The sequence below is a fragment of the Dipodomys spectabilis genome, unplaced genomic scaffold (genome assembly GCF_019054845.1).
Source record: "Dipodomys spectabilis isolate Male_0828 unplaced genomic scaffold, ASM1905484v1 ptg000288l, whole genome shotgun sequence".
NCBI classification, from domain to species: domain Eukaryota; kingdom Metazoa; phylum Chordata; class Mammalia; order Rodentia; family Heteromyidae; genus Dipodomys; species Dipodomys spectabilis.
Window position 1 is genome coordinate 2,954,549 of NW_024870965.1, and position 25,134 is coordinate 2,979,682.

The window sequence follows — 25,134 nt, forward strand, 5'->3', positions numbered from 1 at the left end:
GGGTTTTGCCACGCATGCCATAGCTCTATGTCTAGATTTTTGCTCATTTGACATAGAATATATAGGCGAGGTGAATGTGCTTTTTTTGTGGTGGGTAATTCTCTGAGGCACTGTTAATTGGAAAATCTCACAGATTTTCCAGCGCAGGCTTTGCCTACTGTGATATCCAGATCTCAGCCTCCTGAGTAGTGAGGCTTACAGGAGTGAGATACCAGCCACTCGGTTTGCTCTGCAAAGGTTCTGAGACATCTGTATTACTTTAGGAAATTCCTAGAAAAGCTTAACTCCAAAAATGTCCAGGGAGCAGTTTATCACATTGATGTCTCATGGAGACAATTTGTCACTTCCTCTACCACCAAAAAAGGCGGAACTTTAACGTCTGCAACAGGGGTGGATAAAAGAGGAGCTCAGCGAGGTAGCACCAAAGCTTAGGTAGAAAGGTAAACAAAGAGTTTTTCCAAGAAAAACAACTCCTTATCCCGTCAGATACCAAGCATAGCTGAGACATTCTGTTTTCTCTTTCTTTTTTTTGGCTCTGTCTTCCCTGATTAGATCTGAGCAAAACCTGACAAGGCTAAGAAGCTGGCCAAGCACTTCTTGTCGTGGGTGGGCTGGTGTGCTTTGCCTAATCCATCATTCACAGCCTTCCAGAAAGACACTGAGAAGCTGGCGGCCTCTCCAGACAGGACACGAGTCCCAGTATTAGAAGAAACGTCTTCAGTATCCTCCGATGTTATGGAAAGCCTCATTTCTCCAAGCCTTGGGAGCCTGTTGAAACCATTCCAGTCCTTCCTTTAGCTACTTTATTTTGAACCCAACTGCAAACAACACACATACAGGAACAGTACTGGAGCTCATCTGTAGAACACATCAGTGGGGTGAATGTGCTTTCTTTGTGGTAGGTAATTCTCTAAGGCAATGTTTGAGGAGTGCCTGTATGTATGTCAACAGCAGCCACAGTTATATCATGCATTAGAGTTAGTGTGGGGGGGAACCCCACAAAGAGAGAAAGGTAGTGTATTATACATTTTTTCTGAAAAGCATATTTCCCTATTTGGAATCTTGGCTAGTCATGTGTTTTGTCCTTTGACCTACAGTGTAATTTTTCTTCTTGTTTATTGCTTGACTCGGTCTGGACCTATATTTCAGCACCGATTTTTTTTCTACAGGAACTGAGATGGAAAATTGGAAGAAAGAGGGATCTTTGAGCAATCCCTACTGTTCTTTAGCCAAGAAGTTTCTTCTAGAAAGTTCTAATGTGACTCACCATTCTCCAGTAAAACCCGGCTGGCAGACACATTTTAATTCTGCTTGAAACTCGATGCAGCTCCCTCCATGATAGCAAGTGAGATTTGTTTTCTCGTTCCCACAGACCGTGGAGGGCAATCCGCTGTGACTAGAGAGATAAGAGGAATAACCACAGTGGTTTATCTTATTCATTTCATTCAAGGAAGCCTTCTTGAGACGTTCGTGGATGGCCTCCACGCTAAGCTAATTAAGATGAGGGCCATGGGAGCTCTAAATGCACTGCATGATACAAACAACCATTTCTCTAGCATAAAGTTCCTTCTAGAAAGTCCTGCGGCTTGCCTGACTATCCACCTTCTCTCTACTGTACGAAGCGTTCACTCAGAAGCTAACGATCTGTGACATTGAGGGGACAGGAAATTTAAGGCTGGAAAGGAACCTGCTGCAGCCGGCTTTGCTCCTGCTTTGCTAATAAATCAAGAAAGGCCAGAGGAAAATTGCATCTCAACAAAGGCCAGGAAAGCCAGGACGGCGCTGTGGTACCCAGGCAAGCACATGACTTCTTTGCTAGCTCTCAGTGCTGAACTCTGTTTGCCCTGCCACCACTGGCTCCCTCCTGCCCGGTAACTCATGGCGTGCTGAGCCTAAGGCAAGGCAAGTGCTGGCGGGAGGGGAGAGAGGACTGACTGACCGCCCAGCGCTCAACGGAACTGAGTGTGAAGCCACCCACAGCGCTTGCTTGTGGAACACCAAAGTCGTGCAAGTTAGCAAATCCTTGTAAAAGGCAAAACAAATGACTAAAAGCTAAGCAAGGATAGGCTCTGGTGATTCATGTTTGCCATTGTTGTTTTCTTAATCACTTACACTGCTTTAAATTTGCTAAATAACTGAGTCACGATGGAGAGGTGAGAGGGATGATATTAACAGGGAATGCATCCCAGGGCTTTGGCAAGAACTCCTAGAGACTTTTCAGTATGTAGACCTTCCACCCATTCAGAGGGGTTCCTTAATGACATCATCTCCTAGCAAACACAGCTACAGGAAACCCTACATACTTCCATAGGATCTATTATTGCACAGCTCCTACACTGCCAAGGTACAGTGAAGATGCTAAGTGCCGACGTTCCACTAAGATGTCACATCCATGGAGTTAAGCAACAGATAACTTTCTTGATTAAGAGAAAGAAGAAGCCATGATCCAGCTCCTTAGCATCCCACAGTGCCTGTGGGCAAGTAAACTTCCACAACTGAGTAACTGATTCTCCACAACTTGTACCTGCTTAATTTCTCAATGTCAAGTTCTAAATCCTAAAGTTCGAAGTCCTAAACATCTCTCATGTACCTTCCAATGCAACGGGAAGCTGTTGATTGGACCTAACGTGTATACCATGCCTCATAGTTGCACTGCTACCTGACCTTTCTCAAAGCTAGTTGGCATTTTTTTTGAAGCCTGACATGTCCTTACGATATTTTCTGTTGAAGGTAGAATTGACTAGCTCTTGTGAGAGGAGACATATTTACCACCATGAGGTGTAGGTCTTCTGTGTTAGCAACAGCACAGACAGAGGTAAATTTACTTTACACTTCCTCAGTGTTTAGTCTGTATCTGATAATGCACACGTGTCCTGGGTAGAAAAGAAGCAGAGTAACCAAATCGTTCCAACGCAATCCCTTCAGGCTGCTGGTTTGGGCCTAGCAATTACATTCTGTGGTGATGATGGTGATGATGATGGTGATGATGGTGATGATGATGATGATGGGTGGGTGTGCTCGTTCTGACCACTATTATGTCAGCTTTATAAGACAAATGTATACTTCAAGGTGGATTTTTCAGGACTTTACAAACCATCCGGGGTTCAGAGGGAGATGGTTTTGGATTCGCTGTAGGTGTATTTCAGTCCTGTCTCCTTCCGCGGACTGTGAGACCCTCGGCAGTCTAACTCGTGGTGCTGTGTGTGGAACATTCCAGAAAGGCAAATCCCACCGTGGCAGTGGGAGCTGAGCCAGGCCGTCCTGGCCCCGGGCGGGCGCGTAGGGACCACGCATCCCCCACCCCCGCCCCGGGCTGGGCGTCACGCACCTGCACGGCTCCCCCGTGGCGTTTCCGGGGCAGCGGGCGTCGTCGCGGATCTCCGCCTCGCAGTGGGCCCCGGTGAAGCCCGGCTTGCAGCGGCCGCGGACGCACGGCTGGGACGCGCATGCGTCGTCGTCGTCGGCGTCCTCGAGGTCGGCGCGGAGCTCGCAGCGCGCGCCGGCCCGGCCCGCCGCGCAGGCGCAGTGGAAGGCGGCGGTCCTTGCAGCGGCCGCCGTGCAGGCACGGGGCGGACCGGCAGGGGTCCCCGCGCGCGCAGCCCGTCACCACCGCCGCGGGGGACACCCTGAGGAGCTGCTCCTCCTGGGGAGGGCGGGGGAAGCCGCGCAGGCCCGCGACGTAGGACAGGGCCAGGCCCCCGACGGCCACCGTGCCCACGCAGCCCCGGGGCCTCCGCGGCCCGGGCGCCGGCCGGTCGCCCACGTGGATGTCCGCCCCGTCCCGCAGGAAGTTGAGGTTGCCGGCGGGGGCGAGGCTGTGCGCGGCGGCGGCGGCGCGGCCGTCCAGCTCCAGGCGCCAGGCGGCGGCGCGGGCGCGGGGCGCGCGCATGGCGAGGACGGCGCGGTGCCAGGCGCCGTCGCTCACGGCGCGCGGGCTGCGCAGGCGCGCGGGGGGGCCGCCGGGGCCGCCGCTCCGCAGCTCCACCAGCAGCCGCGAGTCGTGGACGCGGACGGTCAGGGAGTCCGCCTCCCCGCGCGCGCTCAGCAGCCGCACGCGGGCCTCCCGGGTCCGGAAGCCGAGCGTGAGGCGGGTGAGCTCCCGGCGGATGTGCCCGTTGCTCCTGAAGACCAGCTCCGCGTCCTGCACGCCCAGCACCGCGTCCGCCAGGCCTGCGGAGAGCGGAGAGCGGCCTCGATCAGCCGGCTGCGCCACGGTGACTCGGACGGCTCTATAGGCGCAAGCGATTGCCCACGGGCGCAGGCCTCCGCTCTATAGGCGCAAGCGATTGCCCACGGGCGCAGGCCTCCGCTCTATAGGCGCAAGCGATTGCCCACGGGCGCAGGCCTCCGCTCTATAGGCGCAAGCGATTGCCCACGGGCGCAGGCCTCCGCTCTATAGGCGCAAGCGATTGCCCACGGGCGCAGGCCTCCGCTCTATAGGCGCAAGCGATTGCCCACGGGCGCAGGCCACCGCGCTATAGGCGCAAGCGATTGCTCTTTAGGCACAGGCCTCAGCTCTATCGGTGCAGACCACAGCTCTATAGGCGCAAGCCACTGCTCCACAGCGCAGGCCTCCACTCTGTAGGCATAAGCCACTGCTCTACAGGCGCAGGCCACCGCGCTGCTTGGTGCACCGCGCTGCTGGTGTCCCCCAACTCTTGAATGATCATGTCCACCTTTTGCTATGGAAGAAATTGAGCCGTACAGTATCACGGCTCCACGGATGGATCACCAACCCCAAATGGCAAACTCGGATGATGGTCCAGTCCCCAAATCCAAGCCACACAGCACCCCCCCCCCAATGAAATAATAACGAATGCTAATTTTTATTCTATAATTGCTCTAAAAATAAGATATTATTCATTTTATATGTGACCAAATCAAGAACAAGGTAAATGACCCTTTAGCTCTTAAGAGCACAGTAAATTTACAGTGGCTCAAGTTGTAGAGCACTGGCCTTGAGCAGAAGAAGCTCAGGGACAGCACCCAGGCCCTGAGTTCGAGCCCCAGGACTGGCAAAAACCAAACCAAACCAAAGATATAGAAACAGTAAATTTGCAGTGGAATCTGGCTTCTGAAAAGGCAACTGGCAGGCAGTTGGAGGTCAAGGGGAGGAGAGAGATGAATGGACAGGGAAGGGGGAAGAAGGCAATCATGATATTCATGCATATCCTGTCAAACTAGGAAAATTGAAGGGAGAGGTTGAGTTGGAGGGGACCAGGGAGGAGGATGAAAGCGGTGACATCGATGAAGATGAATGGCATAAGTGGACATTGTACAACGACTTTGTATAACTACTCAAAGATAATAAAACATAAGTTCAAGAAGGATACATAAAATGGACATGAAATCAGTGTTCAAAATAACGAATTGCTTAAAGTGCCAGTACTCCTAGAACCAAGTAACTTTAGGTGGTTGGCTATATGTGTGTATGTGTGTGAGTGTGTGTGTGTCTGTAAATATATATATATATATATATATACGCACACACAAATTATATACAATCATTGCAAAGGCCTTCATCTTGTGCCAACCTATTATATGGGAAACAGAGGACTTTCATGTGATTTTTTTATCTTGTTTCTATATTAAAAGTATAATTTTGTCAGTACGGTGACTCATAATCCCAGCTTCTTATGTGGTTGGTGCATGGTGGCCTCCACTTGTCATCCTAGTTCTATGGGAATCATAAATAGGAGGATTGAGGTCCAGGCTTGCCTGGGGATGAGATGTGAGACACACTCCCCCAACGTAGCTAGGGCAGAAAGGGAACAGGCATGGCTCAGGTGGCAGAGTGCCTGTCTAATAAGTACCAGCCCCTGAGTCAAACCCCAGGTTCCAGAAAAAAATATTTTCCCCTGGTCTACAAAGTAATTCAGAGTGTGTTCTTTCTCTTGAAACATCGAACCGTGTCTCGGCTCCTGGTTTCTGGGATACGGTGCTGAGGAAACCAAAGAAATGAGAAGTGTGCTCAGCTTTCCACCACAGGGGCTGGTTCTCACCCTGACTGGCTTTCACTCTGTTACAAATCCTGTGCTGTACTCATCCCTCCCTCCCTCCCTCCCTCCCTCCCTCCATTCCTTATTTCCTTCCTGCCTCCCTGCCTCCCTGCCTCCCTGCCTCCCTGCCTTCCTGCCTTCCTGCCTGCCTTTCTTCCTCCGTGTGCTGGCTTCCGTTTGTCTTCAGGGATTTTAGGCTTCATTTCTCCGTGCCGCTTTTGCTTCCCCATAATGTACACACACTGTGATTGCTCTAATATTAAAAAATAAACACGCAAGACCCCAAAGACCCTCCCTACCCTGCAGCCTTTCGCTGCCTCTGTTCTCTTTACCCTAGAGACTTGTAGGAGTTTTGTATTTTCTTGACATCCTCTCCCATGTCCCTTTCTCTCTGCTTTTGTTCCTTCACTTCACTGAAAGGGTCACTGTCAAGGTCACGGTGAATTCTCCACGACTGTCCAGTGGTCAATTCTCTGTTCTCACTTTCTCCTTATGATTTGGTAACATTTGATCTTAAAACAGGATCTTCCTTGTCCAACTCTAAACCCAGCTGCCATCCACTTCCAAGCTGGCTTGTTACTGCTCAGTGTCTGCTTCCGTGGCTTTGAAGATAAATGTAACCATGTCTGTGACTCAAGACCTTCTATAGTTATGGTTACCTCTAGAAAGAAATCCTAAATTCTGAACACCACCTTCCAGATCCTGCTTGATCCGGCCTCTGGTTGACTGCCCAATCCCAATTCCTATGTTCACTTCCTCATGTGCCCCCCCCCCCCCCCCCCACCCCCCCCCCCCCCCGGCCTTCCTATCATCCATCAAAGACAATAAACGGAGAGGCCTTTATTGCCACTGTTACTGAACTTGCAGTGCTCTTCCTCTGGATGTCTCCATACCCTCGCCTCTCTGAGCAGCTTTCCCTGCACATCCAAGTTCAAGTGAGCCCTTCCCGCCTGCCCCACCTTCCATCTTGTTCTGTCACCACTCAAATCTACTTGTTTCTGGGCTGTCTTTTTGCACGCTAGCCCCTGAGCTTTGTGAATCAGATCCTCTCCAACTCCTCGCCAAGTCCTGTGCCAGCAGCAGAGCCTGGCATGCCTGTGGTGGATTCGGCCAGCAGTCCTAAGTGAATAACCTACAAAATAATGTCTTTGTTGATTTTGGAAAAATGGGATTCTTACTGGAAATCAGACACGTGAAGCGGATCATTTAAGTGTCATAGTTTAGATTTTTTTTTGGGGGGGGAGGTCCAGTCGTGGGGCCTGAACCCTGGGCCTGGGCTCTGTCCCTCAGCTCTTCAGCTCAAGGCTAGCGCTCTACCACTTGAGCCACAGCACCACTTCCGGCTTTTTTCTTTTTGCTTATGTGGTGCTGAGGAATCGAACCCAGGGCCTCAGGCATGCAAGGCAAGCGCTCTACCACTTGAGCCACAGCACCACTTCCGGCTTTTTTCTTTTTGCTTATGTGGTGCTGAAGAATTGAACCCAGGGCCTCAGGCATGCAAGGCAAGCACTCTACCACTGAGCCACCTTCCCAGCCCCTAGATGTATTATTTGACTAGATTAATGTCGCACTTGATTTGACAGTTGTGTTAAGATTGCTGTAGGAAAGATTTCCTCCTTTCTTCTTGATGCCTCTGTGGGTGATCTAAGTGGAGGTAGGTGTGAACTGCTCTTGGGCTGCTCTGACTCTTGGAATCCTACTGTGAACAGTGATTCGTACCCTGGTTTAGATCACAGCTGGAATTATGGTATTTCTATCTAGAGAATAACAATAAGTGAATGGTTAATAAATCATGTTTAATAAGCCTCTCAGAGCAATGGAAGACATTGGTTCTAAAATCTATGTCTGCACTGGGGAGGCAACTCAGGGGTAAAAGCATCTGCCTTGCACGAGGCTCTAGTTGAATCTCCAGAACTACAAATGAGTAAGAAAAATCACATTCTAGACAAAATCACATACTAGAAACCAGGGTACACTCTTCACGTTTCCTACCTAGATGTCATACTTCTTAAATCTGAACGATAAATCTGTATATACCTTTGTAAAAAAATGTTCCCAAATGTCTATATAGCTTACTGTATTTCATAAGGATCATTTAATATGTATTTTAAAATATAGAAACATGAAAGTAAATATATTTTCCTCTCCTCAGTCGCTATGGGCCTGGTCTAAACAGGATATTGGTACTGACCCAAGGCCATTCTCTCATCTGGTTTCAATCCACTGTTTTAAAAAGTTATTTAAAGTATTTTAAAAAGTTATCTTATGTATTTCTTTTGTTGGAAGTAGATGATGGACTTAGGGTTTAGAGCAGTTAAGTGAAAGCTAACTCTGGCTGGAGTAGGTTTGATGAAGAGTTAGTCAATTTACTCACTTAACAAATACTCATTGACAGCACATTCTATGTTTGACACTATTCTGAGGGCTAACCGTAACTTGAGAAACCATAGGAAAAATCTCTTGCCTTGGGAACTTATATTCTTGTGAGGAAGAGATGATAAACAAATAAGTGAACTTGCGTAGAACAAAGCATCACAGAATGGGAAAGGATGTGTATTTACAAGGGATAGCTAGGAGGACAGTTGTTGGTCTTAAGCCAGGTATAATGACACAGGGCATTTGCTAAGCTCTGGCTTCGGCTTGTGGGAGTTCACGATAGCAGTAGTAGTGTCTGATTCATGGGGGAAAAGAGATTGGAGGAAGTAGGATTTCAGTGGTTTCAATAAGATATCAGAAGCCTATTGGGAACAATTCTTTTAGAGCGATAGTTTTGTCATTATAGAAGGAAGCAGAGAAATGGGAGGTAAGGAAGTAGAGGAACAGAGGCCAAAGGAAAGTTTTCATAATAAGAAAGTTGAATATACATATCACCCGATGTGGAAGAAATAACTGTATTGTCAAAGCTCATAGAACTAATAAAATTTATACACCACGATAGACAATTTGCCCCATGAAAGTTAGAATGTGTTTGTGACTTTAACTAAGCATTCATTATCCCACAATACTGTGAAATTTGTGAAATTATGTAATCACTTAATTACAATAAAGAATTTGCAAAAAAAAAAGAAAGTTGACCCGTAAATCTACAAGTAAACACACGGGGTGGTATACAAGTGGTTGCAAATGAATTAACTGATGTATGATAGACTCCGTGGAGAAAGACTAGGTCAAAGCCCAACAAAAGCATCACCAGGAAATGGTGACGATCCTCTGAAGGAGGGGAGGGCCAGGAGGAGAGGGGTAGAGGATTGAAGGAAGGAAGGGGGAGAATGTAGTTGAGAATTCATTGCGTATAGTAAGGAAAGATACTTGTGAATCTCAAAGTAGGTTAGCTAACAATGATTTGATGGTATACATTACGGTTACTACTGTGCAGTTATGTAACTTGATCATGTCACTTTCATTCCTCTGTATCTAAAGTTTCTCCTCTATCAAATGAAATATGGATATTTTCTACTTTACAATGTTACTAAGCAAGTAAGTCTCATCATAATTTCCCAACCAGTGTTCAGTATTACAGTTAAACAGCACAGAGAATCTGTGAGAGGGGAGAAAAAAGGAAGTTGATAAGTTCATATCAACCAAATTTGCTAATGGAAAAAAAAGGTGGTGTTGGATTGGGAGAAAAAAATTGGAACCAAATATTCAGAAGCCAAGTCTCTGAATAAAGGGGAGAGGGATTCAAATTCAAATTTAATATAGAGTGATGGGCATCTTTTTCAAGAGAGATTAAAGATACAAAGGATAGTGTGGTAAATATGTGGATCCAAACTTGTGAATGTAGCGTGCAGATTCCTAGCACTGCAGAAACTATGTTTTCAGGGAGAGGTTGCAGGAAACTGTCATGCGGGGGGGGGGGGGGGGGGGGGGGGAGGAATGGCAAGACCAGCCTCATCCGGGTACTGATGGATTTGCTGATGGGCAGGTAGACACACACCCATCAAAGGAAAACTGCCAAGTGGGCTTTCTTCTTATTGTTTTGTGGGTGGGGGACCTAATTTAGGAAATGGTCGTCTTGTGAACTGCCTAAGACTCATGCTAATAAATGGCAGTGTGCTAACCCTACACACTCATTCTGTATTCCTAGGAATGAGGAAGGAAAGGCAAGAATCATCTGCCTGTGATTCTTTAGACATCGGCTTCAGATGACCAATGATCTCTCCGGTTTGGCACTCCACTTACTAGGACACGATAAGGGGAGAGGCTAAGCTGGCTGCTCTAGAACACTATTCGTGGAGGTTTATTAAATTCCTCCCAGAGGAATCACACATGTCTTTAGCGAGGTGGCTGTGTCTGTATTCTCTCTCCGTGTTTCCTGTATTCTCGGTGTGTTGCCTGTATTCTGTTCCTGTGTTTCCAATTGGGACAAGTGCAGCGTGTGCCACATGCATCGGATGGACTTGAGCACCACCGACATTCAAATCCCTGTGGCACCGGCTGGCACTGGGCGCTGGGAGGGCAGGGGCTGAGCTCACACCAGCGGACTTCCTCACAGGCCTTCCCGGCGGTGTGCGCGGGGCAGGAGCAGGAGAAATCATCCCACAGGGAATAGCAGGCCCCTCCATGACGGCAGGGGTTAGACTGGGTGGAAAAGACATCACAGGAAACATTAAAGGTGAGTGCACACACACACACACACACAACTACATATTACGATATTATATATCACAATCTATGTATCCCATTAAAATGCCAATTTCCTTACCTGGTAATACGTGAAACATACATTATTAATACTGTAGCACAAACCTATTATCATAGCTAGTGACTTTCCAAAAGAGTAGTAGGGAGGAAAGGGATGAGAGAGGATCAGGAAACAGAAAGGAGCAGAGAGAGACAGGATAGGAGAGAAGAAATAAAATCAACTCTTACATGAGGAGGGTTTTTTAAAGGACAGTGAAGCCCTGAGTAAATTGTGAATGACCAGGCACGCTTACGCCAGCACTATTGGTGCTGTCTTTGCAGATAAGGAAGCTGAGGTCTTCCTCTATTATCTGTCTTTCTAATTACTTATTTACTTGTGTTTGCTTTTCTGAGGTGTGAACACAAGGCCTCCTGTGTGGTAAACACGCACATGTTAAACAAACCACAAAGCTACACAGCCAGCCAATTATCTGACTTTTGGAAACTTCGGTTAACAGTGCATACGGGGATAAAAATGCCCATTTCATACATTAGTCCTTCCGCAGAACTGCATGGAAAAGTCCAATGGAAGTATTCCTTTGATAAAGCTACAAGGATTCATTTGTGGATGTTTAGAGCTCAGCCTGGCAGAGGGCCATCGGAGCTCAACAAACATTCAACACAGATTAAATGATTTCCTTCTTTTCCTCCAAAAGCTCACCCAGAGATAACAACTTCATATATTTAAAACAGCTCACAAAGGAGGGGGGTAACAATGCTCGATAGGAAATGCACTCAGTACCTTATTTATGTATCTGTAGCCCCTCTGAACAGTATCTTTACAATAAAAATATTTTTTAAAAAATGGTAAAAGAAAACATGGGCCCTGCGAAGTTATATTTTAGTGGACTGCAAATCCAACCAGCAAAAAGAAGCTAACCTCTCACTCATGATTTTCATGTTGACTGAATAAAATTTTAAAATCTATAGCTGAACATTTAAGTTCAAGTTAGTTATGGAAGAGGTGACAGTGACTAAAATGCACTGTACTCATAAACTGATCTGAGGACACTCCTTTGTAACAAGTTCTTAAGACAGTTAGAAATCGATTTTTTGGGCTGGGGGTCAGTCATGGGGCCTGAACTCTGGGCGCTGTCCCTCAGCTCTTCAGCTCAAGACTAGCGCTCTACCACCTGAGCCACAGCGCCACTTCTGGCTTTTTCTGCTTATGTGGTACTGAGAAATTGAACTCGGGGCCTTATGCATGCAAGGCAAGCACTCTACCACTGAGCTATCTTCCCAGCCCCTAGAAATCGATTTGTTTAAAAAGCTAATGATCTTCTAAGAAGAGTTCAGCTAAACCTCCAGAATGCCATTCAAGGTTTAGAAATGAAAATAACGTCGCTCTTGGATATTTTTATTGCTGTTTGTGGTGTGAAGGGAGGGAGGCACCAAATGAGTTAATTTGCTTGTTTGACACACCATAACACAAGACAATATTTTATGGCTTACTGTAAATACCCTAGACTTGCTGAAAAACACTATTGGGTGACAGATGGATCAGGAGCACTGTCTTCATATATACAGAGGATTTTAATCAATTACTTACCTTAAAAAATAAATATGAGGCCACGGTGTGTACCGAGTAGACACAAACAGCCCTACCTTGCAGGCATTGTCTCCAGGACAGCCTTGGGTCACATTAACAAGAGCCGGATGACGGGACACATCAGTTGTTGAGTTGGGGAAGAATTCCAGCTTTTGGTTGTTGAGTCTTATATCCTGGATACAACCTTTGAAGAATCCTCCATGAACTTCAGTCTCCTGCCTGTCAGGCAGGCCGCCGACATAGAGCACGTCTCCTTTCTGGACTGTCCATGTAGGAGCAGAAATAAATCCCAGGCTTTGTGAAGACTGATACAGTTCCATTCCATTTGGCGTGATTGTCAATGATACAAAATGGACATTTCCATCACTCAGAACAACTTTTACTACCAATTTGGGAGATCCGGGAGTCAGCAGTGCTAGTCTTCCCTGCTCCAACCAGAGGCAGACATATTGAAAAGTGCTGTTTTCCAAAGCTAGAAGTAAGCCTGACGTTTGGTGTGTGCGGATGAACATGGAGATGCTGAAGTTTTGTCCATAACTCTCATCAACATGAAAGACAGCGTACCCAGTGGTGTCTTCCTGGCCAAATCTGCCTGCCACATACTCTTCAGTGTGAAAATGAGAGGAAAAACCCAGTAAAAAAAAACTATGTTAGCACTCAAAAGTAAGAAAGAGTATGAGACGAAAACCACACACACACACACACACACACACACACACACACACACACACACACAAATTCTACTTTGTTTTTCAAGTTCAGGACAGCCTTACTCAAGAAATAACAAATCCAGTGATCCAGCCTCATTTTCTAAGCATCTAAGCTTACTTATTCTAAAAATAACTACATAGCCTCCTGAGTAGCTAGGATAACAGCTATGAGCCACCTGGCTAAAGAGTAAATATTTCTAATGGTTTTATTTTATCTATCTGTCTGTCTGTCTGTCTATCTATATAGAAGTGCAAGAACTGAGCCAGTCACTAGATAGAGGGAAAGGAAAAAACTGAGTACACCCAGTAGGATAAAAGAAGAGCCCAGGGAAAATGGCCAGCCACCTCAGGAGGAAAGAGCTCACAGGAGCATGAAAGGTTGGACCGCGCTCTCACGGAGAGCTAAAGTCAGTGGAGAACTAGAAATTGCCCACTGCATTTTGTGATCTAGAAATCACCATGGACCTTGACCAGAACACTGTCATGAAGATACTGCTGTCTTCATGTTTGTTACATCCTGGTCTTAGCCAGAAAAAAAAAAAAGAGCACAACCCAACATGTTTAGAGGTCGTGGTATGGTCCAGTAAAAATGAGGCTGGAAGTAAGACACACGTTGGTTTATGCAGAGCTCCCTGTGTTTGAAGACTTCCTGAATAAAGGCGACATTTTTCAAAACTCTGACACGATTTCCTATAGGAATGCTGCGCTTTTGAATCTGTTTTTGGAGACCGCCTGCTCCAGGCAACTACAGGTAAATTTCAAAGTGTACTGTTAGATAAAATAGCCTCTTTGAAGAGGTTAACATCTCAGAATACACGGTGGCACTTTTACAGGGGATAAAATACTTAATAAGAAATCCTGGCTCTTGAAGCCTTTGAGTTCTGAGGCTGTACACGCTCCCTCCATTGCTCATCCTGAGGGGTTGGGTGGGTCCCTGCCGGTCAGCTACATCTCCCGAAGCCTCACTTTGTGGATCTGGATTCAAAGCCAGACCTCAGATCTGGTCCTCCCCACCCCCACCACCCCAGAAGCAAGTCCTATTCTTCAGAAATCACAAGCGGGTAGTACCAGGGTACAAAGTGCTACATGATCTTAGGAACACACAAAGTCACGTATGACTGACTTGACTATGCACATGGAGGTCTGGTTTTCATACATGCTAGTAACGTGCCCTGAAGATGGATAACAGGTACAGAAGAAGCAGGAAAAAGAAGTAAGTTTGGCAAGCTTCAGCGATTGATACAAGGTGAGGTTTGATGTGAATAGATGAAAGGCAAGTCAAGCTAGGCACTGGTGGCTTATGCCCGTGACCCTAGCTACTCAGAAGTCTGAGATGTGAAGATTGAGGTTCGAAGCCAGCCTGGGCATTAACGTCTGTGAGTCTCTTATCTCCAATTAATCAAGTGTGGAGCATGGTTTAGTTTAAATTGACCCAAGAAGTGATGTTAAGCTTATACAATGTATCTTCAAGAATTACAGTGTAGTTGGCACATGAAAGCTTTGAGCAGATCTAGTTTCTCATAGATATAGGGAAAGAATTGTTTGGGAACTTGAGTCAAAATGGAAGACACGAGCTGCCCATTCCTCAAGCAGAGGTTTGAGCCACTATATGTGGCAGGCATGATGCTATCAAAAAAGAAAAAAAGTCCAACCACAGCCGAGTGCCTTGATTCATGCCTGTAATCCTAGCTACTCAGGAGGCTGTGATCTGAGGATCATGGTTCATAGTCAGCCAGGGTAGGAAAACACTCATCTCCAATTAAGTACCAAAAAAGCTGGATGTGGAGCTGTGGCTCAAGGGGTAGAGTGCTAGCAAGCCTTGAGCAAAATAAACTCAGGGGCAGTGCCCAGACCCTGAGTTCAAGCCCCAGAAACTTGAATTCTATGCCCAAGTTCTATGCCCAAGAAACTCAAATTCTAAGGGGAGTCATTAGAGAATTCTTGAGAAGTCTGGTTCTCAAGTCTAGGATGAAGATAAAACCCGTGCACCTTGGGGAGACGATGCACCCATGCTGATGCACACATGCTAAAGCACCAGCCAGCTCCGCGTTCTTACAAAACAGTACCAGGACACAGGGAGAGACCACTTTACCCACAGCCGTGCAGGCTCAGCTCAGGGAAACCTTGCTCAGAACACTCTGGATGAGACCATTTTGAGAATATCAACTTTTGCATTCAGTCAGTCAGTTAGAGCACCCCTTTAATCCGCTGTTGCGTTCCATAGGTGCCGTATTAGGGAACCACGTGTGAGTGCTCCCCATGATTTGGGTGAAGTGTGTGCTTCTTTAGTTCATCTCCCTTGTGGGGATGATACACGTCTAAGGACGGAGAGACTCCAAGTTCTCATTACTACAGTTGAATATCACTTACAAATGAATAAACACCCAGAGAACATTCCTTAGAGATAACAGCCAGGACGGAACATTTGAGCTCTACGACTAAGGAGAGACATGACAAACAGTTCTCCTTAAACCCATCCAAGTCATTTTTTAGGAAAGACATGATCTTACAAGACTCCCTCCCGATGCGTAATATTGTGACACAAATGTTCTCAGTGAGAACAGTGAGAGGGTTTAAAGAAACTGGGCTGGGGGGGGGGACTAACTAGAAGGGGTGCAGCCAATTCGGGGACATGGTTAAAAACATTTCATGATTTCCCTAGATGGGAAAAAAATAAAACCAGAACCCACTGGACTGACCTCTCTTGAATCCCTACACCAAGCCTCCTCTTCCCTTCCCCCCTCCCCTCCTCCCTTCCCCTTACCTTCCCCTCCTCCCTCCCCCACCCCTGTCCACCAAGGTCAGCAGGAGCTCCATTCACTGCATCTGGAGGCCAGTCCAAACCAGTCGGCATCTGTTTGTTATTTTGTAGATGTCGTAAAAATATTGCCTTGGGTCAATTAAATTTTTTTCTTCAAAAAGTGAACCATAAGCCTGGGCATAATTTCCCCCTTTTTTCTCCTTGAGAAATAATGACAAGACAACTTGCCACTCTACTTAAACTCTTACTCAGAGCGGGAAATGCCGTCCCTCATGGTCACACAGGACCGTGGCTTGTAATGAATATTGTAGTCAAGGGGGGAGCGTGAATAGTTTCTAATAATTCTCAGCCATTTGAATGCAGAGTAGGGTATGCGCTCAGACTGGTTTTAATTTTATGTCCTATAAAGCAGAGGAGACAATTGACTTGGAGTAAATTATAGCCAAACTTCAAAGCAGACTGATACAAACACCGCTCAGACATTTTTTTGAAGCCTGATGGTTATAATGAAAAGACACAGGTATGTATTGATCACTATCAACAGCAATCTTTGGAATGGTGTAGGAAATGAAGGATTTTGAAATATATTTCATGATTTGCTAGAGAAACAAGATCACGTTAATTATGACCTCTAGCAACTTTTGCTGTTTGTACTGGTCGCATTTTCTTTCTTCCTTTGTTTTTAAAATTGAGTTAAGCCATCTATCTGTGTTCTTCAAGACCATCTTGTAAAAGTTACCTTTTGAGCCAAATTCATAGTTTGCTAATGTCCTAAACATAGACATGATTTTTGAAGCAGGTATGAACTGCATAGAAAAGAGGGTAGGAAAGCTTGCTGAGAATTTACTAACCACAGAGTATTTTGTGCTATTATGTGGCATTGGACATTTTGTCCCCAAAAGTTCTTTTCTCCCTACCGAAGAGACTTTCCTCAACTAAGATTTATGATATTGTCTCTCACTATCCCTTATTCCCTCCCTCTGTTCCTCCCCTCTCTTCCCTGCCCTCCGCCCTGCCCCCCTCTGCTCCGGGACTTGAATTTAGGATTTCATGCTCTTGGCTTTCTTGCTCAAAGTTGGTGCTCTACCACTTGAACCACATTCCCACTTCTGGCTTTTGGGTGGTTGGTTGGAGATAAGACTCTCATGGACTTTTCTGTCTGAGTTGTTTTGAACTGTGATCAGATCTCAGCCTCTTGAGTAGTTAGAATTACAGGTGTGAGCCATCAGCACCTGGTTTTATAATAAGTTTCTGATATACAGCACCTGGTAAAATTCTAAGTGTACTTTATTAACACAGGTGGAAAACCCATGGACTGAAGCTCTCTGCTCATCCCTCCGGACCCGCTGCGTGGCTTGCGCTCTAACCTCCTGCAGATGCCCTGGAAATGACCACACACCAGTGCACCTTTGTTTTCTCATTAGGAGGCTGTGGGTTTCCCAGCAGCAATCGCAGCTTCCGTTCCTGCCCGCCCCCTTCTGTGTGCTGGTGCCCAGCCCTCTCTCACCGCTCCGACAGTCAGGTCCTGCGTAAGGCCTGTCGCACTCACACCGGTAACTCAGCCACAGGTTCATGCAGCGTCCTCTGCTTTGACAGGTTTGCCCTGCACACCAGTCCTTTCTCAGGCAGCCCGTCTGGATGTTTAATGACCAGCCAGGGGCAGTGTTCTCCAGGGTAATGTGATTCCCGTCAAACAGAATGTCTTGGAGACAGCCAACCAACGGAGGCATGGACGGTCCATCAGAGACGTTCAGGAGAGAGACGCCATGGTGGGCTGTTCCAGTCGGTAACCCACCCAAAAAAGAGTTCTGGGGAGCACACATTGAGTGATTGCTTTCCAGGGGAGCCCCGACAGTGCATTTCTCCTTACAGATGTCATCGATTAGGGCCAGGGTCACCGTCTCCCCGAACATCACCTGCACCGAATGCCATTCTCCATCACTGGTGTTGTGGGGAAGGGAGAGGTGTGCCTCTGACCGGCGGTGGCCGTGGATGGCTAGGTGAATGTGCCCACGGAGCAGCTGCAGCGTCACAGACGTGTCTCCGAGGCCTCGGAACAGCAGCAGGGCGTCCGGCTGGACGGTCTGAAACCCGAAGGACAGGTGGCAGGCAGAGCCAGTGGTGTTACCTGGGCTTCCTGGCACCCCCAGGAAGCCGCTGCCATTGAAGGAAAGCGTGGTGACCGTGTCACACACAGCCCCCGCGTGGCCCGCTGGACACTGGCAGGTGAACCCGTGCTGGCCATGCCGGAGGTGCGGGATGCACAGCCCGGCATTGAGACACGGGCCGCCAGCGCAGCCCGGGAGGGCCTGCGCGCAGTCCTCTCCCCCGAAAGACGGCCAAGAACCGTTAGCAACTGGACAGTGGCACGTGTAGCCCCCCGGCAAGGCCTCGCACCTGCCGCCGTTCTGACAGGGGCTCGATGAACACTCGTCCACGTCTCCTTCACAGTGGATTCCTGTGAAGCAACACACAAGAGATCCCAGTTACAGGAATTCAGGAGGAAGACATGTTCACAACATTCTCACACATAGTCCCCCAGCCCGTCAGCCTTAGAACCATAACAGAGTCAAATAAAATCCTCGAAGAGACTTCAAATGAGGGCCATCCTCCCACATGGGGTGGGCTGAGAAGAGCAGTTACGACGTGGAATTCTTCCTCTAAGAGAGGTGCACTGCCCACCATTGCCAGACAGCCAGGGCCGGTCTAGCTCACAAATGCTGCTTCCGAAGGGATCCCAGCTGCCCGTGATGCACGCGTGGCCTCCTGCCGTGTGGCTGCTCTGTCCTCTCGCTCCGCTCCACCTGGCGGTGGTGATTTTTGTCTTCTGTCTTGTCTGCCTCCGGATTCCCATGGAATTTCTAATCTCAAATTTTTTCAGCTACAGATTTGGACATTACACAGCACAGGGAGCACGGAAGGCTTCTGCCCGTCTAACCCCCGGCATCTGTCCCACAACAAACTCCTACTTGCACTGTTAACTTTTTTTTAATGTCTTTTCCCTAGTTCTAAGACAAAGATACTTAATAATAGAATTATCAGAACTTATTTAAGTGAAGTAGCAAGAAAAATAGTGACCATAGATACAAATGAACAAAGAGCATAAATAACAACCTAGGTAGAGTACTTTCAATTCCCCAACATCTTCATTCAAGTGGTAACATTTATACTTACCCAAATCATTTGAGGTTTTCAAGGCTCCTATTCTTAGTTCTTTGTCACAGAGGATTGAGGTTTGGGAAGTGCAAAGGCTAAAGTCCTTAAGCATTCTAACAATTTAATCCTAAATTAAGTAGGCTTTTAAAAATCCCATGTGATATGGACATTTTTCTATTAAATCAGCTCATTCCCATTTCTTGTTGTTGCTAATGTAATTGTCTTATTTTCCCATTTTATTCTACAGTTGCATGGGTGCTTTTGCCAATGGTAAACAGCCAGGCAGCATGGTCTTAAGCACATATTCACTTTCTAGGCCTCAGTTTCCTCATCCACAAAATGGGATTCATCACAGCATTTATGCCAAAGAGCTTTGAAAAAGATGAAGCGACTTAATGCTCACAACAAATTGTTCTGTAACAAGTTCTCAGTAAGTGTCCATCATCAGTAAGAAGCAATAAGCCAAAGAATAACCCTCTAGTGACAAATTTCAAGTAGTACTTGGCCACTAAGAGAGAAAATTTAGAAAGTGTAAGCACATACAGTGTCCCATAAGTTGTAAATTTTTCATAAGGAGAGATTTATATAGATAACAAATTAGTGCAGATTCTCTTGAGATGAGAGTTCCATGAATGAAAATGCTTGTTCTGTTCTTCCTTGTATGTCTTAACCACAATTGAATGCCTAGAAAGTGGTCATGATTTTTAAAAAATGAAATGATTCATGGTGGCATTCTTACAGTATTAAATATTATATAATGCATTTAGTCTGATCCAGAGTTCAAAGTTCTCTTCTTACATGGACTTCCAAGTTAACTGAGGTAATTTAATCACTGACTATCTACTGCCATTTATGTCTCACACATTTAGGCTCTTAATTGGACTTACTGGACTTCTAATCTCTATTTGTATAACTTTCACACAACTATGGCTACAGAAATTAAGCAAGCGTTGTGGAAATAGTGACACATGTTATGAAAAGATGATGAACGGAAAGAATAGAGATGAAAATGTGCTGCTCTGTTACTCCATCATCTCGATAGATACAGAGAACTGGAATTTCAGAAACTACAGACAAAACTGAGTTCTAAAGGAACACTCCAATGCATATTTAACTTAATAACTGATGCTGTGAAAAGTTTAAACTTACTTATTAGAGGGTATGGTGCTTAAATTTGATTTCTACAGTATTTGGAAAAAATATTAATCAATAAGCACTCAGAGAAAATTCATCTGGGAAGAGTCGCACATTTTTGTCATTACAATCTTGGGTAGGAAGATCACAAGTTCAAAGCCAGCCTGGGCTATGACGCAAGACCTTGTTTCAAAGTAAACAAATAAATCAACCGATATAGAAACAAGCAAACAGAAATGAGGCATTTCCAGTAACTTATCATAAGCAGAGTAGACTGCTGTATGTTTCATAGTTAACATCTTGAGTGGGGAGATTTTCTTTGCCTCTCCACCAGATCCCATGATGACTTCTTTGCTCACATGTGGATAATTAAGCCCTGAGCACTTAAAACACACACAAACACACACACTAATTAAAATGGTGAGTCACATAATTTTCAAAAGCCTCAATGCAACATAGAATCAAATAAATCTTTGCCAGGTCCACTTCAGGCTGTCATGGGAGGGCCAAGGCTGGGAAGTTTCTCCTGCCTCTTTCTCTACCTCAACGGTCTCTGCCTCCAGACCACTGAGTGAGTGTTCTGGCTCCTGGGACACGAGAATTTGGAGAAAAGAATTCACAGAGAGAACAGGAAGTTTTCGGCCATGGGGTGCTGATCTGTTCCATGTCCTCTGAACCTGGCGGAGACTTTAATGTTGCCATTTCTGAGGACCTTGGAGTCTCTTTCTGCTTCTCCAGCTGAGGCCACTTCACTGGGGTGACAGGCATGTGGGGGGGGGGGGGGAGGGCGCCTTCCCGAGACTGCTCATGGCTGCTCTCTCTGCTCATGGCTGCTCTCTCTGCTCATGGCTGCTCTCTGCTCTGCTCATGGCTGCTCTCTGCTCTGCTCATGGCTGCTCTCTGCTCATGGCTGCTCCTCTCTGCTCATGGCTGCTCTCTCTGCTCATGGCTGCTCTCTCTGCTCATGGCTGCTCTCTCTGCTCTGCTCATGGCTGCTCTCTCTCTGCTCATGGCTGCTCTCTCTGCTCATGGCTGCTCTCTTCTCTGCTCATGGCTGCTCTCTCTCTGCTCATGGCTGCTCTCTCTCTGCTCATGGCTGCTCTCTCTGCTCATGGCTGCTCTCTGCTCATGGCTGCTCTCTCTGCTCTGCTCATGGCTGCTCTCTCTCTGCTCATGGCTGCTCTCTCTCTGCTCATGGCTGCTCTCTCTGCTCATGGCTGCTCTCTCTCTGCTCATGGCTGCTCTCTCTGCTCATGGCTGCTCTCTCTCTGCTCATGGCTGCTCTCTCTGCTCATGGCTGCTCTCTCTGCTCATGGCTGCTCTCTCTGCTCATGGCTGCTCTCTCTCTGCTCATGGCTGCTCTCTCTGCTCATGGCTGCTCTCTCTGCTCTGCTCATGGCTGCTCTCTCTCTGCTCATGGCTGCTCTCTCTGCTCATGGCTGCTCTCTCTGCTCATGGCTGCTCTCTCTGCTCATGGCTGCTCTCTCTGCTCATGGCTGCTCTCTCTGCTCATGGCTGCTCTCTCTCTGCTCATGGCTGCTCTCTCTCTGCTCATGGCTGCTCTCTCTCTGCTCATGGCTGCTCTCTCTCTGCTCATGGCTGCTCTCTCTCTGCTCATGGCTGCTCCTCTCTGCTCATGGCTGCTCTCTCTGCTCATGGCTGCTCTCTCTGCTCTGCTCATGGCTGCTCTCTCTGCTCATGGCTGCTCTCTCTCTGCTCATGGCTGCTCTCTCTCTGCTCATGGCTGCTCTCTCTCTGCTCATGGCTGCTCTCTCTGCTCATGGCTGCTCTCTCTCTGCTCATGGCTGCTCTCTCTGCTCATGGCTGCTCTCTCTGCTCATGGCTGCTCTCTCTCTGCTCATGGCTGCTCTCTCTGCTCATGGCTGCTCTCTCTGCTCATGGCTGCTCTCTCTGCTCATGGCTGCTCTCTCTGCTCATGGCTGCTCTCTCTCTGCTCATGGCTGCTCTCTCTGCTCATGGCTGCTCTCTGCTCTGCTCATGGCTGCTCTCTCTGCTCTGCTCATGGCTGCTCTCTCTCTGCTCATGGCTGCTCTCTGCTCTGCTCATGGCTGCTCTCTCTCTGCTCATGGCTGCTCTCTGCTCTGCTCATGGCTGCTCTCTCTGCTCATGGCTGCTCTCTCTCTGCTCATGGCTGCTCTCTCTGCTCATGGCTGCTCTCTCTCTGCTCATGGCTGCTCTCTCTGCTCATGGCTGCTCTCTCTCTGCTCATGGCTGCTCTCTCTGCTCATGGCTGCTCTCTGCTCTGCTCATGGCTGCTCTCTCTCTGCTCATGGCTGCTCTCTGCTCTGCTCATGGCTGCTCTCTCTGCTCATGGCTGCTCTCTCTCTGCTCATGGCTGCTCTCTCTGCTCATGGCTGCTCTCTCTCTGCTCATGGCTGCTCTCTCTGCTCATGGCTGCTCTCTCTCTGCTCATGGCTGCTCTCTCTCTGCTCATGGCTGCTCTGCTCTGCTCATGGCTGCTCTCTCTCTGCTCATGGCTGCTCTCTCTGCTCATGGCTGCTCTCTCTCTGCTCATGGCTGCTCTCTCTGCTCATGGCTGCTCTCTGCTCTGCTCATGGCTGCTCTCTCTCTGCTCATGGCGGCTCTCTCTGCTCATGGCTGCTCTCTCTCTGCTCATGGCTGCTCTCTCTGCTCATGGCTGCTCTCTCTGCTCATGGCTGCTCTCTCTGCTCATGGCTGCTCTTTCTGCTCATGGCTGCTCTCTCTGCTCATGGCTGCTCTCTCTCTGCTCATGGCTGCTCTCTGCTCTGCTCATGGCTGCTCTCTCTCTGCTCATGGCTGCTCTCTCTGCTCATGGCTGCTCTCTCTCTGCTCATGGCTGCTCTCTCTGCTCATGGCTGCTCTCTCTCTGCTCATGGCTGCTCTCTCTGCTCATGGCTGCTCTCTGCTCTGATCATGGCTGCTCTCTCTCTGCTCATGGCTGCTCTCTCTGCTCATGGCTGCTCTCTCTCTGCTCATGGCTGCTATCTCTGCTCATGGCTGCTCTCTCTGCTCATGGCTGCTCTCTGCTCTGCTCATGGCTGCTCTCTCTCTGCTCATGGCTGCTCTCTCTGCTCATGGCTGCTCTCTCTGCTCATGGCTGCTCTCTCTCTGCTCATGGCTGCTCTCTCTGCTCATGGCTGCTCTCTCTCTGCTCATGGCTGCTCTCTCTGCTCATGGCTGCTCTCTCTGCTCATGGCTGCTCTCTGCTCTGCTCATGGCTGCTCTCTCTCTGCTCATGGCTGCTCTCTCTGCTCATGGCTGCTCTCTCTCTGCTCATGGCTGCTCTCTCTGCTCATGGCTGCTCTCTCTGCTCATGGCTGCTCTCTCTGCTCATGGCTGCTTTCTCTGCTCTGCTCATGGCTGCTCTCTCTCTGCTCATGGCTGCTCTCTGCTCTGCTCATGGCTGCTCTCTCTGCTCATGGCTGCTCTCTCTCTGCTCATGGCTGCTCTCTCTGCTCATGGCTGCTCTCTCTGCTCTGCTCATGGCTGCTCTCTCTCTGCTCATGGCTGCTCTCTCTGCTCATGGCTGCTCTCTCTCTGCTCATGGCTGCTCTCTCTGCTCATGGCTGCTCTCTCTGCTCATGGCTGCTCTCTCTGCTCATGGCTGCTCTCTCTGCTCATGGCTGCTCTCTCTGCTCATGGCTGCTCTCTCTGCTCATGGCTGCTCTCTGCTCTGCTCATGGCTGCTCTCTCTCTGCTCATGGCTGCTCTCTGCTCTGCTCATGGCTGCTCTCTCTCTGCTCATGGCTGCTCTCTCTGCTCATGGCTGCTCTCTCTCTCTGCTCATGGCTGCTCTCTCTGCTCATGGCTGCTCTCTCTGCTCATGGCTGCTCTCTCTGCTCATGGCTGCTCTCTCTGCTCATGGCTGCTCTCTGCTCTGCTCATGGCTGCTCTCTCTCTGCTCATGGCTGCTCTCTCTGCTCATGGCTGCTCTCTCTCTGCTCATGGCTGCTCTCTCTCTGCTCATGGCTGCTCTCTCTGCTCATGGCTGCTCTCTCTGCTCATGGCTGCTCTCTCTGCTCATGGCTGCTTTCTCTGCTCTGCTCATGGCTGCTCTCTCTCTGCTCATGGCTGCTCTCTGCTCTGCTCATGGCTGCTCTCTCTCTGCTCATGGCTACTCTCTGCTCATGGCTGCTCTCTCTGCTCATGGCTGCTCTCTGCTCTGCTCATGGCTGCTCTCTCTCTGCTCATGGCTGCTCTCTCTGCTCATGGCTGCTCTCTCTCTGCTCATGGCTGCTCTCTCTGCTCATGGCTGCTCTCTCTGCTCATGGCTGCTCTCTGCTCTGCTCATGGCTGCTCTCTCTCTGCTCATGGCTGCTCTCTCTGCTCATGGCTGCTCTCTCTGCTCATGGCTGCTCTCTCTGCTCATGGCTGCTCTCTCTCTGCTCATGGCTGCTCTCTCTGCTCATGGCTGCTCTCTCTCTGCTCATGGCTGCTCTCTCTGCTCATGGCTGCTCTCTCTGCTCATGGCTGCTCTCTCTGTTCATGGCTGCTCTCTTCTCTGCTCATGGCTGCTCTCTCTCTGCTCATGGCTGCTCTCTCTCTGCTCATGGCTGCTCTCTCTGCTCATGGCTGCTCTCTGCTCATGGCTGCTCTCTCTGCTCATGGCTGCTCTCTCTGCTCATGGCTGCTCTCTCTGCTCTGCTCATGGCTGCTCTCTCTGCTCATGGCTGCTCTCTCTGCTCTGCTCATGGCTGTTCTCTCTGCTCATGGCTGCTCTCTCTGCTCATGGCTGCTCTCTGCTCTGCTCATGGCTGCTCTCTGCTCTGCTCATGGCTGCTCTCTGCTCTGCTCATGGCTGCTCTCTCTGCTCTGCTCATGGCTGCTCTCTCTGCTCATGGCTGCTCTCTCTGCTCATGGCTGCTCTCTCTGCTCATGGCTGCTCTCTCTGCTCATGGCTGCTCTTTCTGCTCATGGCTGCTCTGCTCTGCTCATGGCTGCTCTCTGCTCTGCTCATGGCTACTCTCTGCTCATGGCAGCTCTCTGCGCAGTCCCACAGCCCTGGTTTAGGCGCTCCACTCTCACTTCACCAAATCTCTCCAGGGGTTCTCCTGTGAGGAGGCTCCTGCTCACAGGGACCTCCCCCACCAGGACCTCAGAATTCATGGCATCCCTGACCTGCAGTTGCAGGAAGGTCAG

At 48.4% G+C, this 25,134-nt stretch overlaps 1 protein-coding gene across 1 annotated transcript in view; it reads right to left on the bottom strand.

The window, feature by feature from the left end:
- Crb1 (crumbs cell polarity complex component 1) overlaps window positions 1–25,134 on the bottom strand; it is a 111,992-nt gene that overhangs the window by 1,214 nt on the left and 85,644 nt on the right. The window contains 6 exon segments of the mRNA XM_042701184.1: window positions 1,268–1,396; window positions 3,329–3,538; window positions 3,540–4,170; window positions 10,415–10,580; window positions 12,288–12,835; window positions 17,210–18,160. Coding sequence (XP_042557118.1) covers window positions 1,268–1,396; window positions 3,329–3,538; window positions 3,540–4,170; window positions 10,415–10,580; window positions 12,288–12,835; window positions 17,210–18,160 — 2,635 coding nt within the window.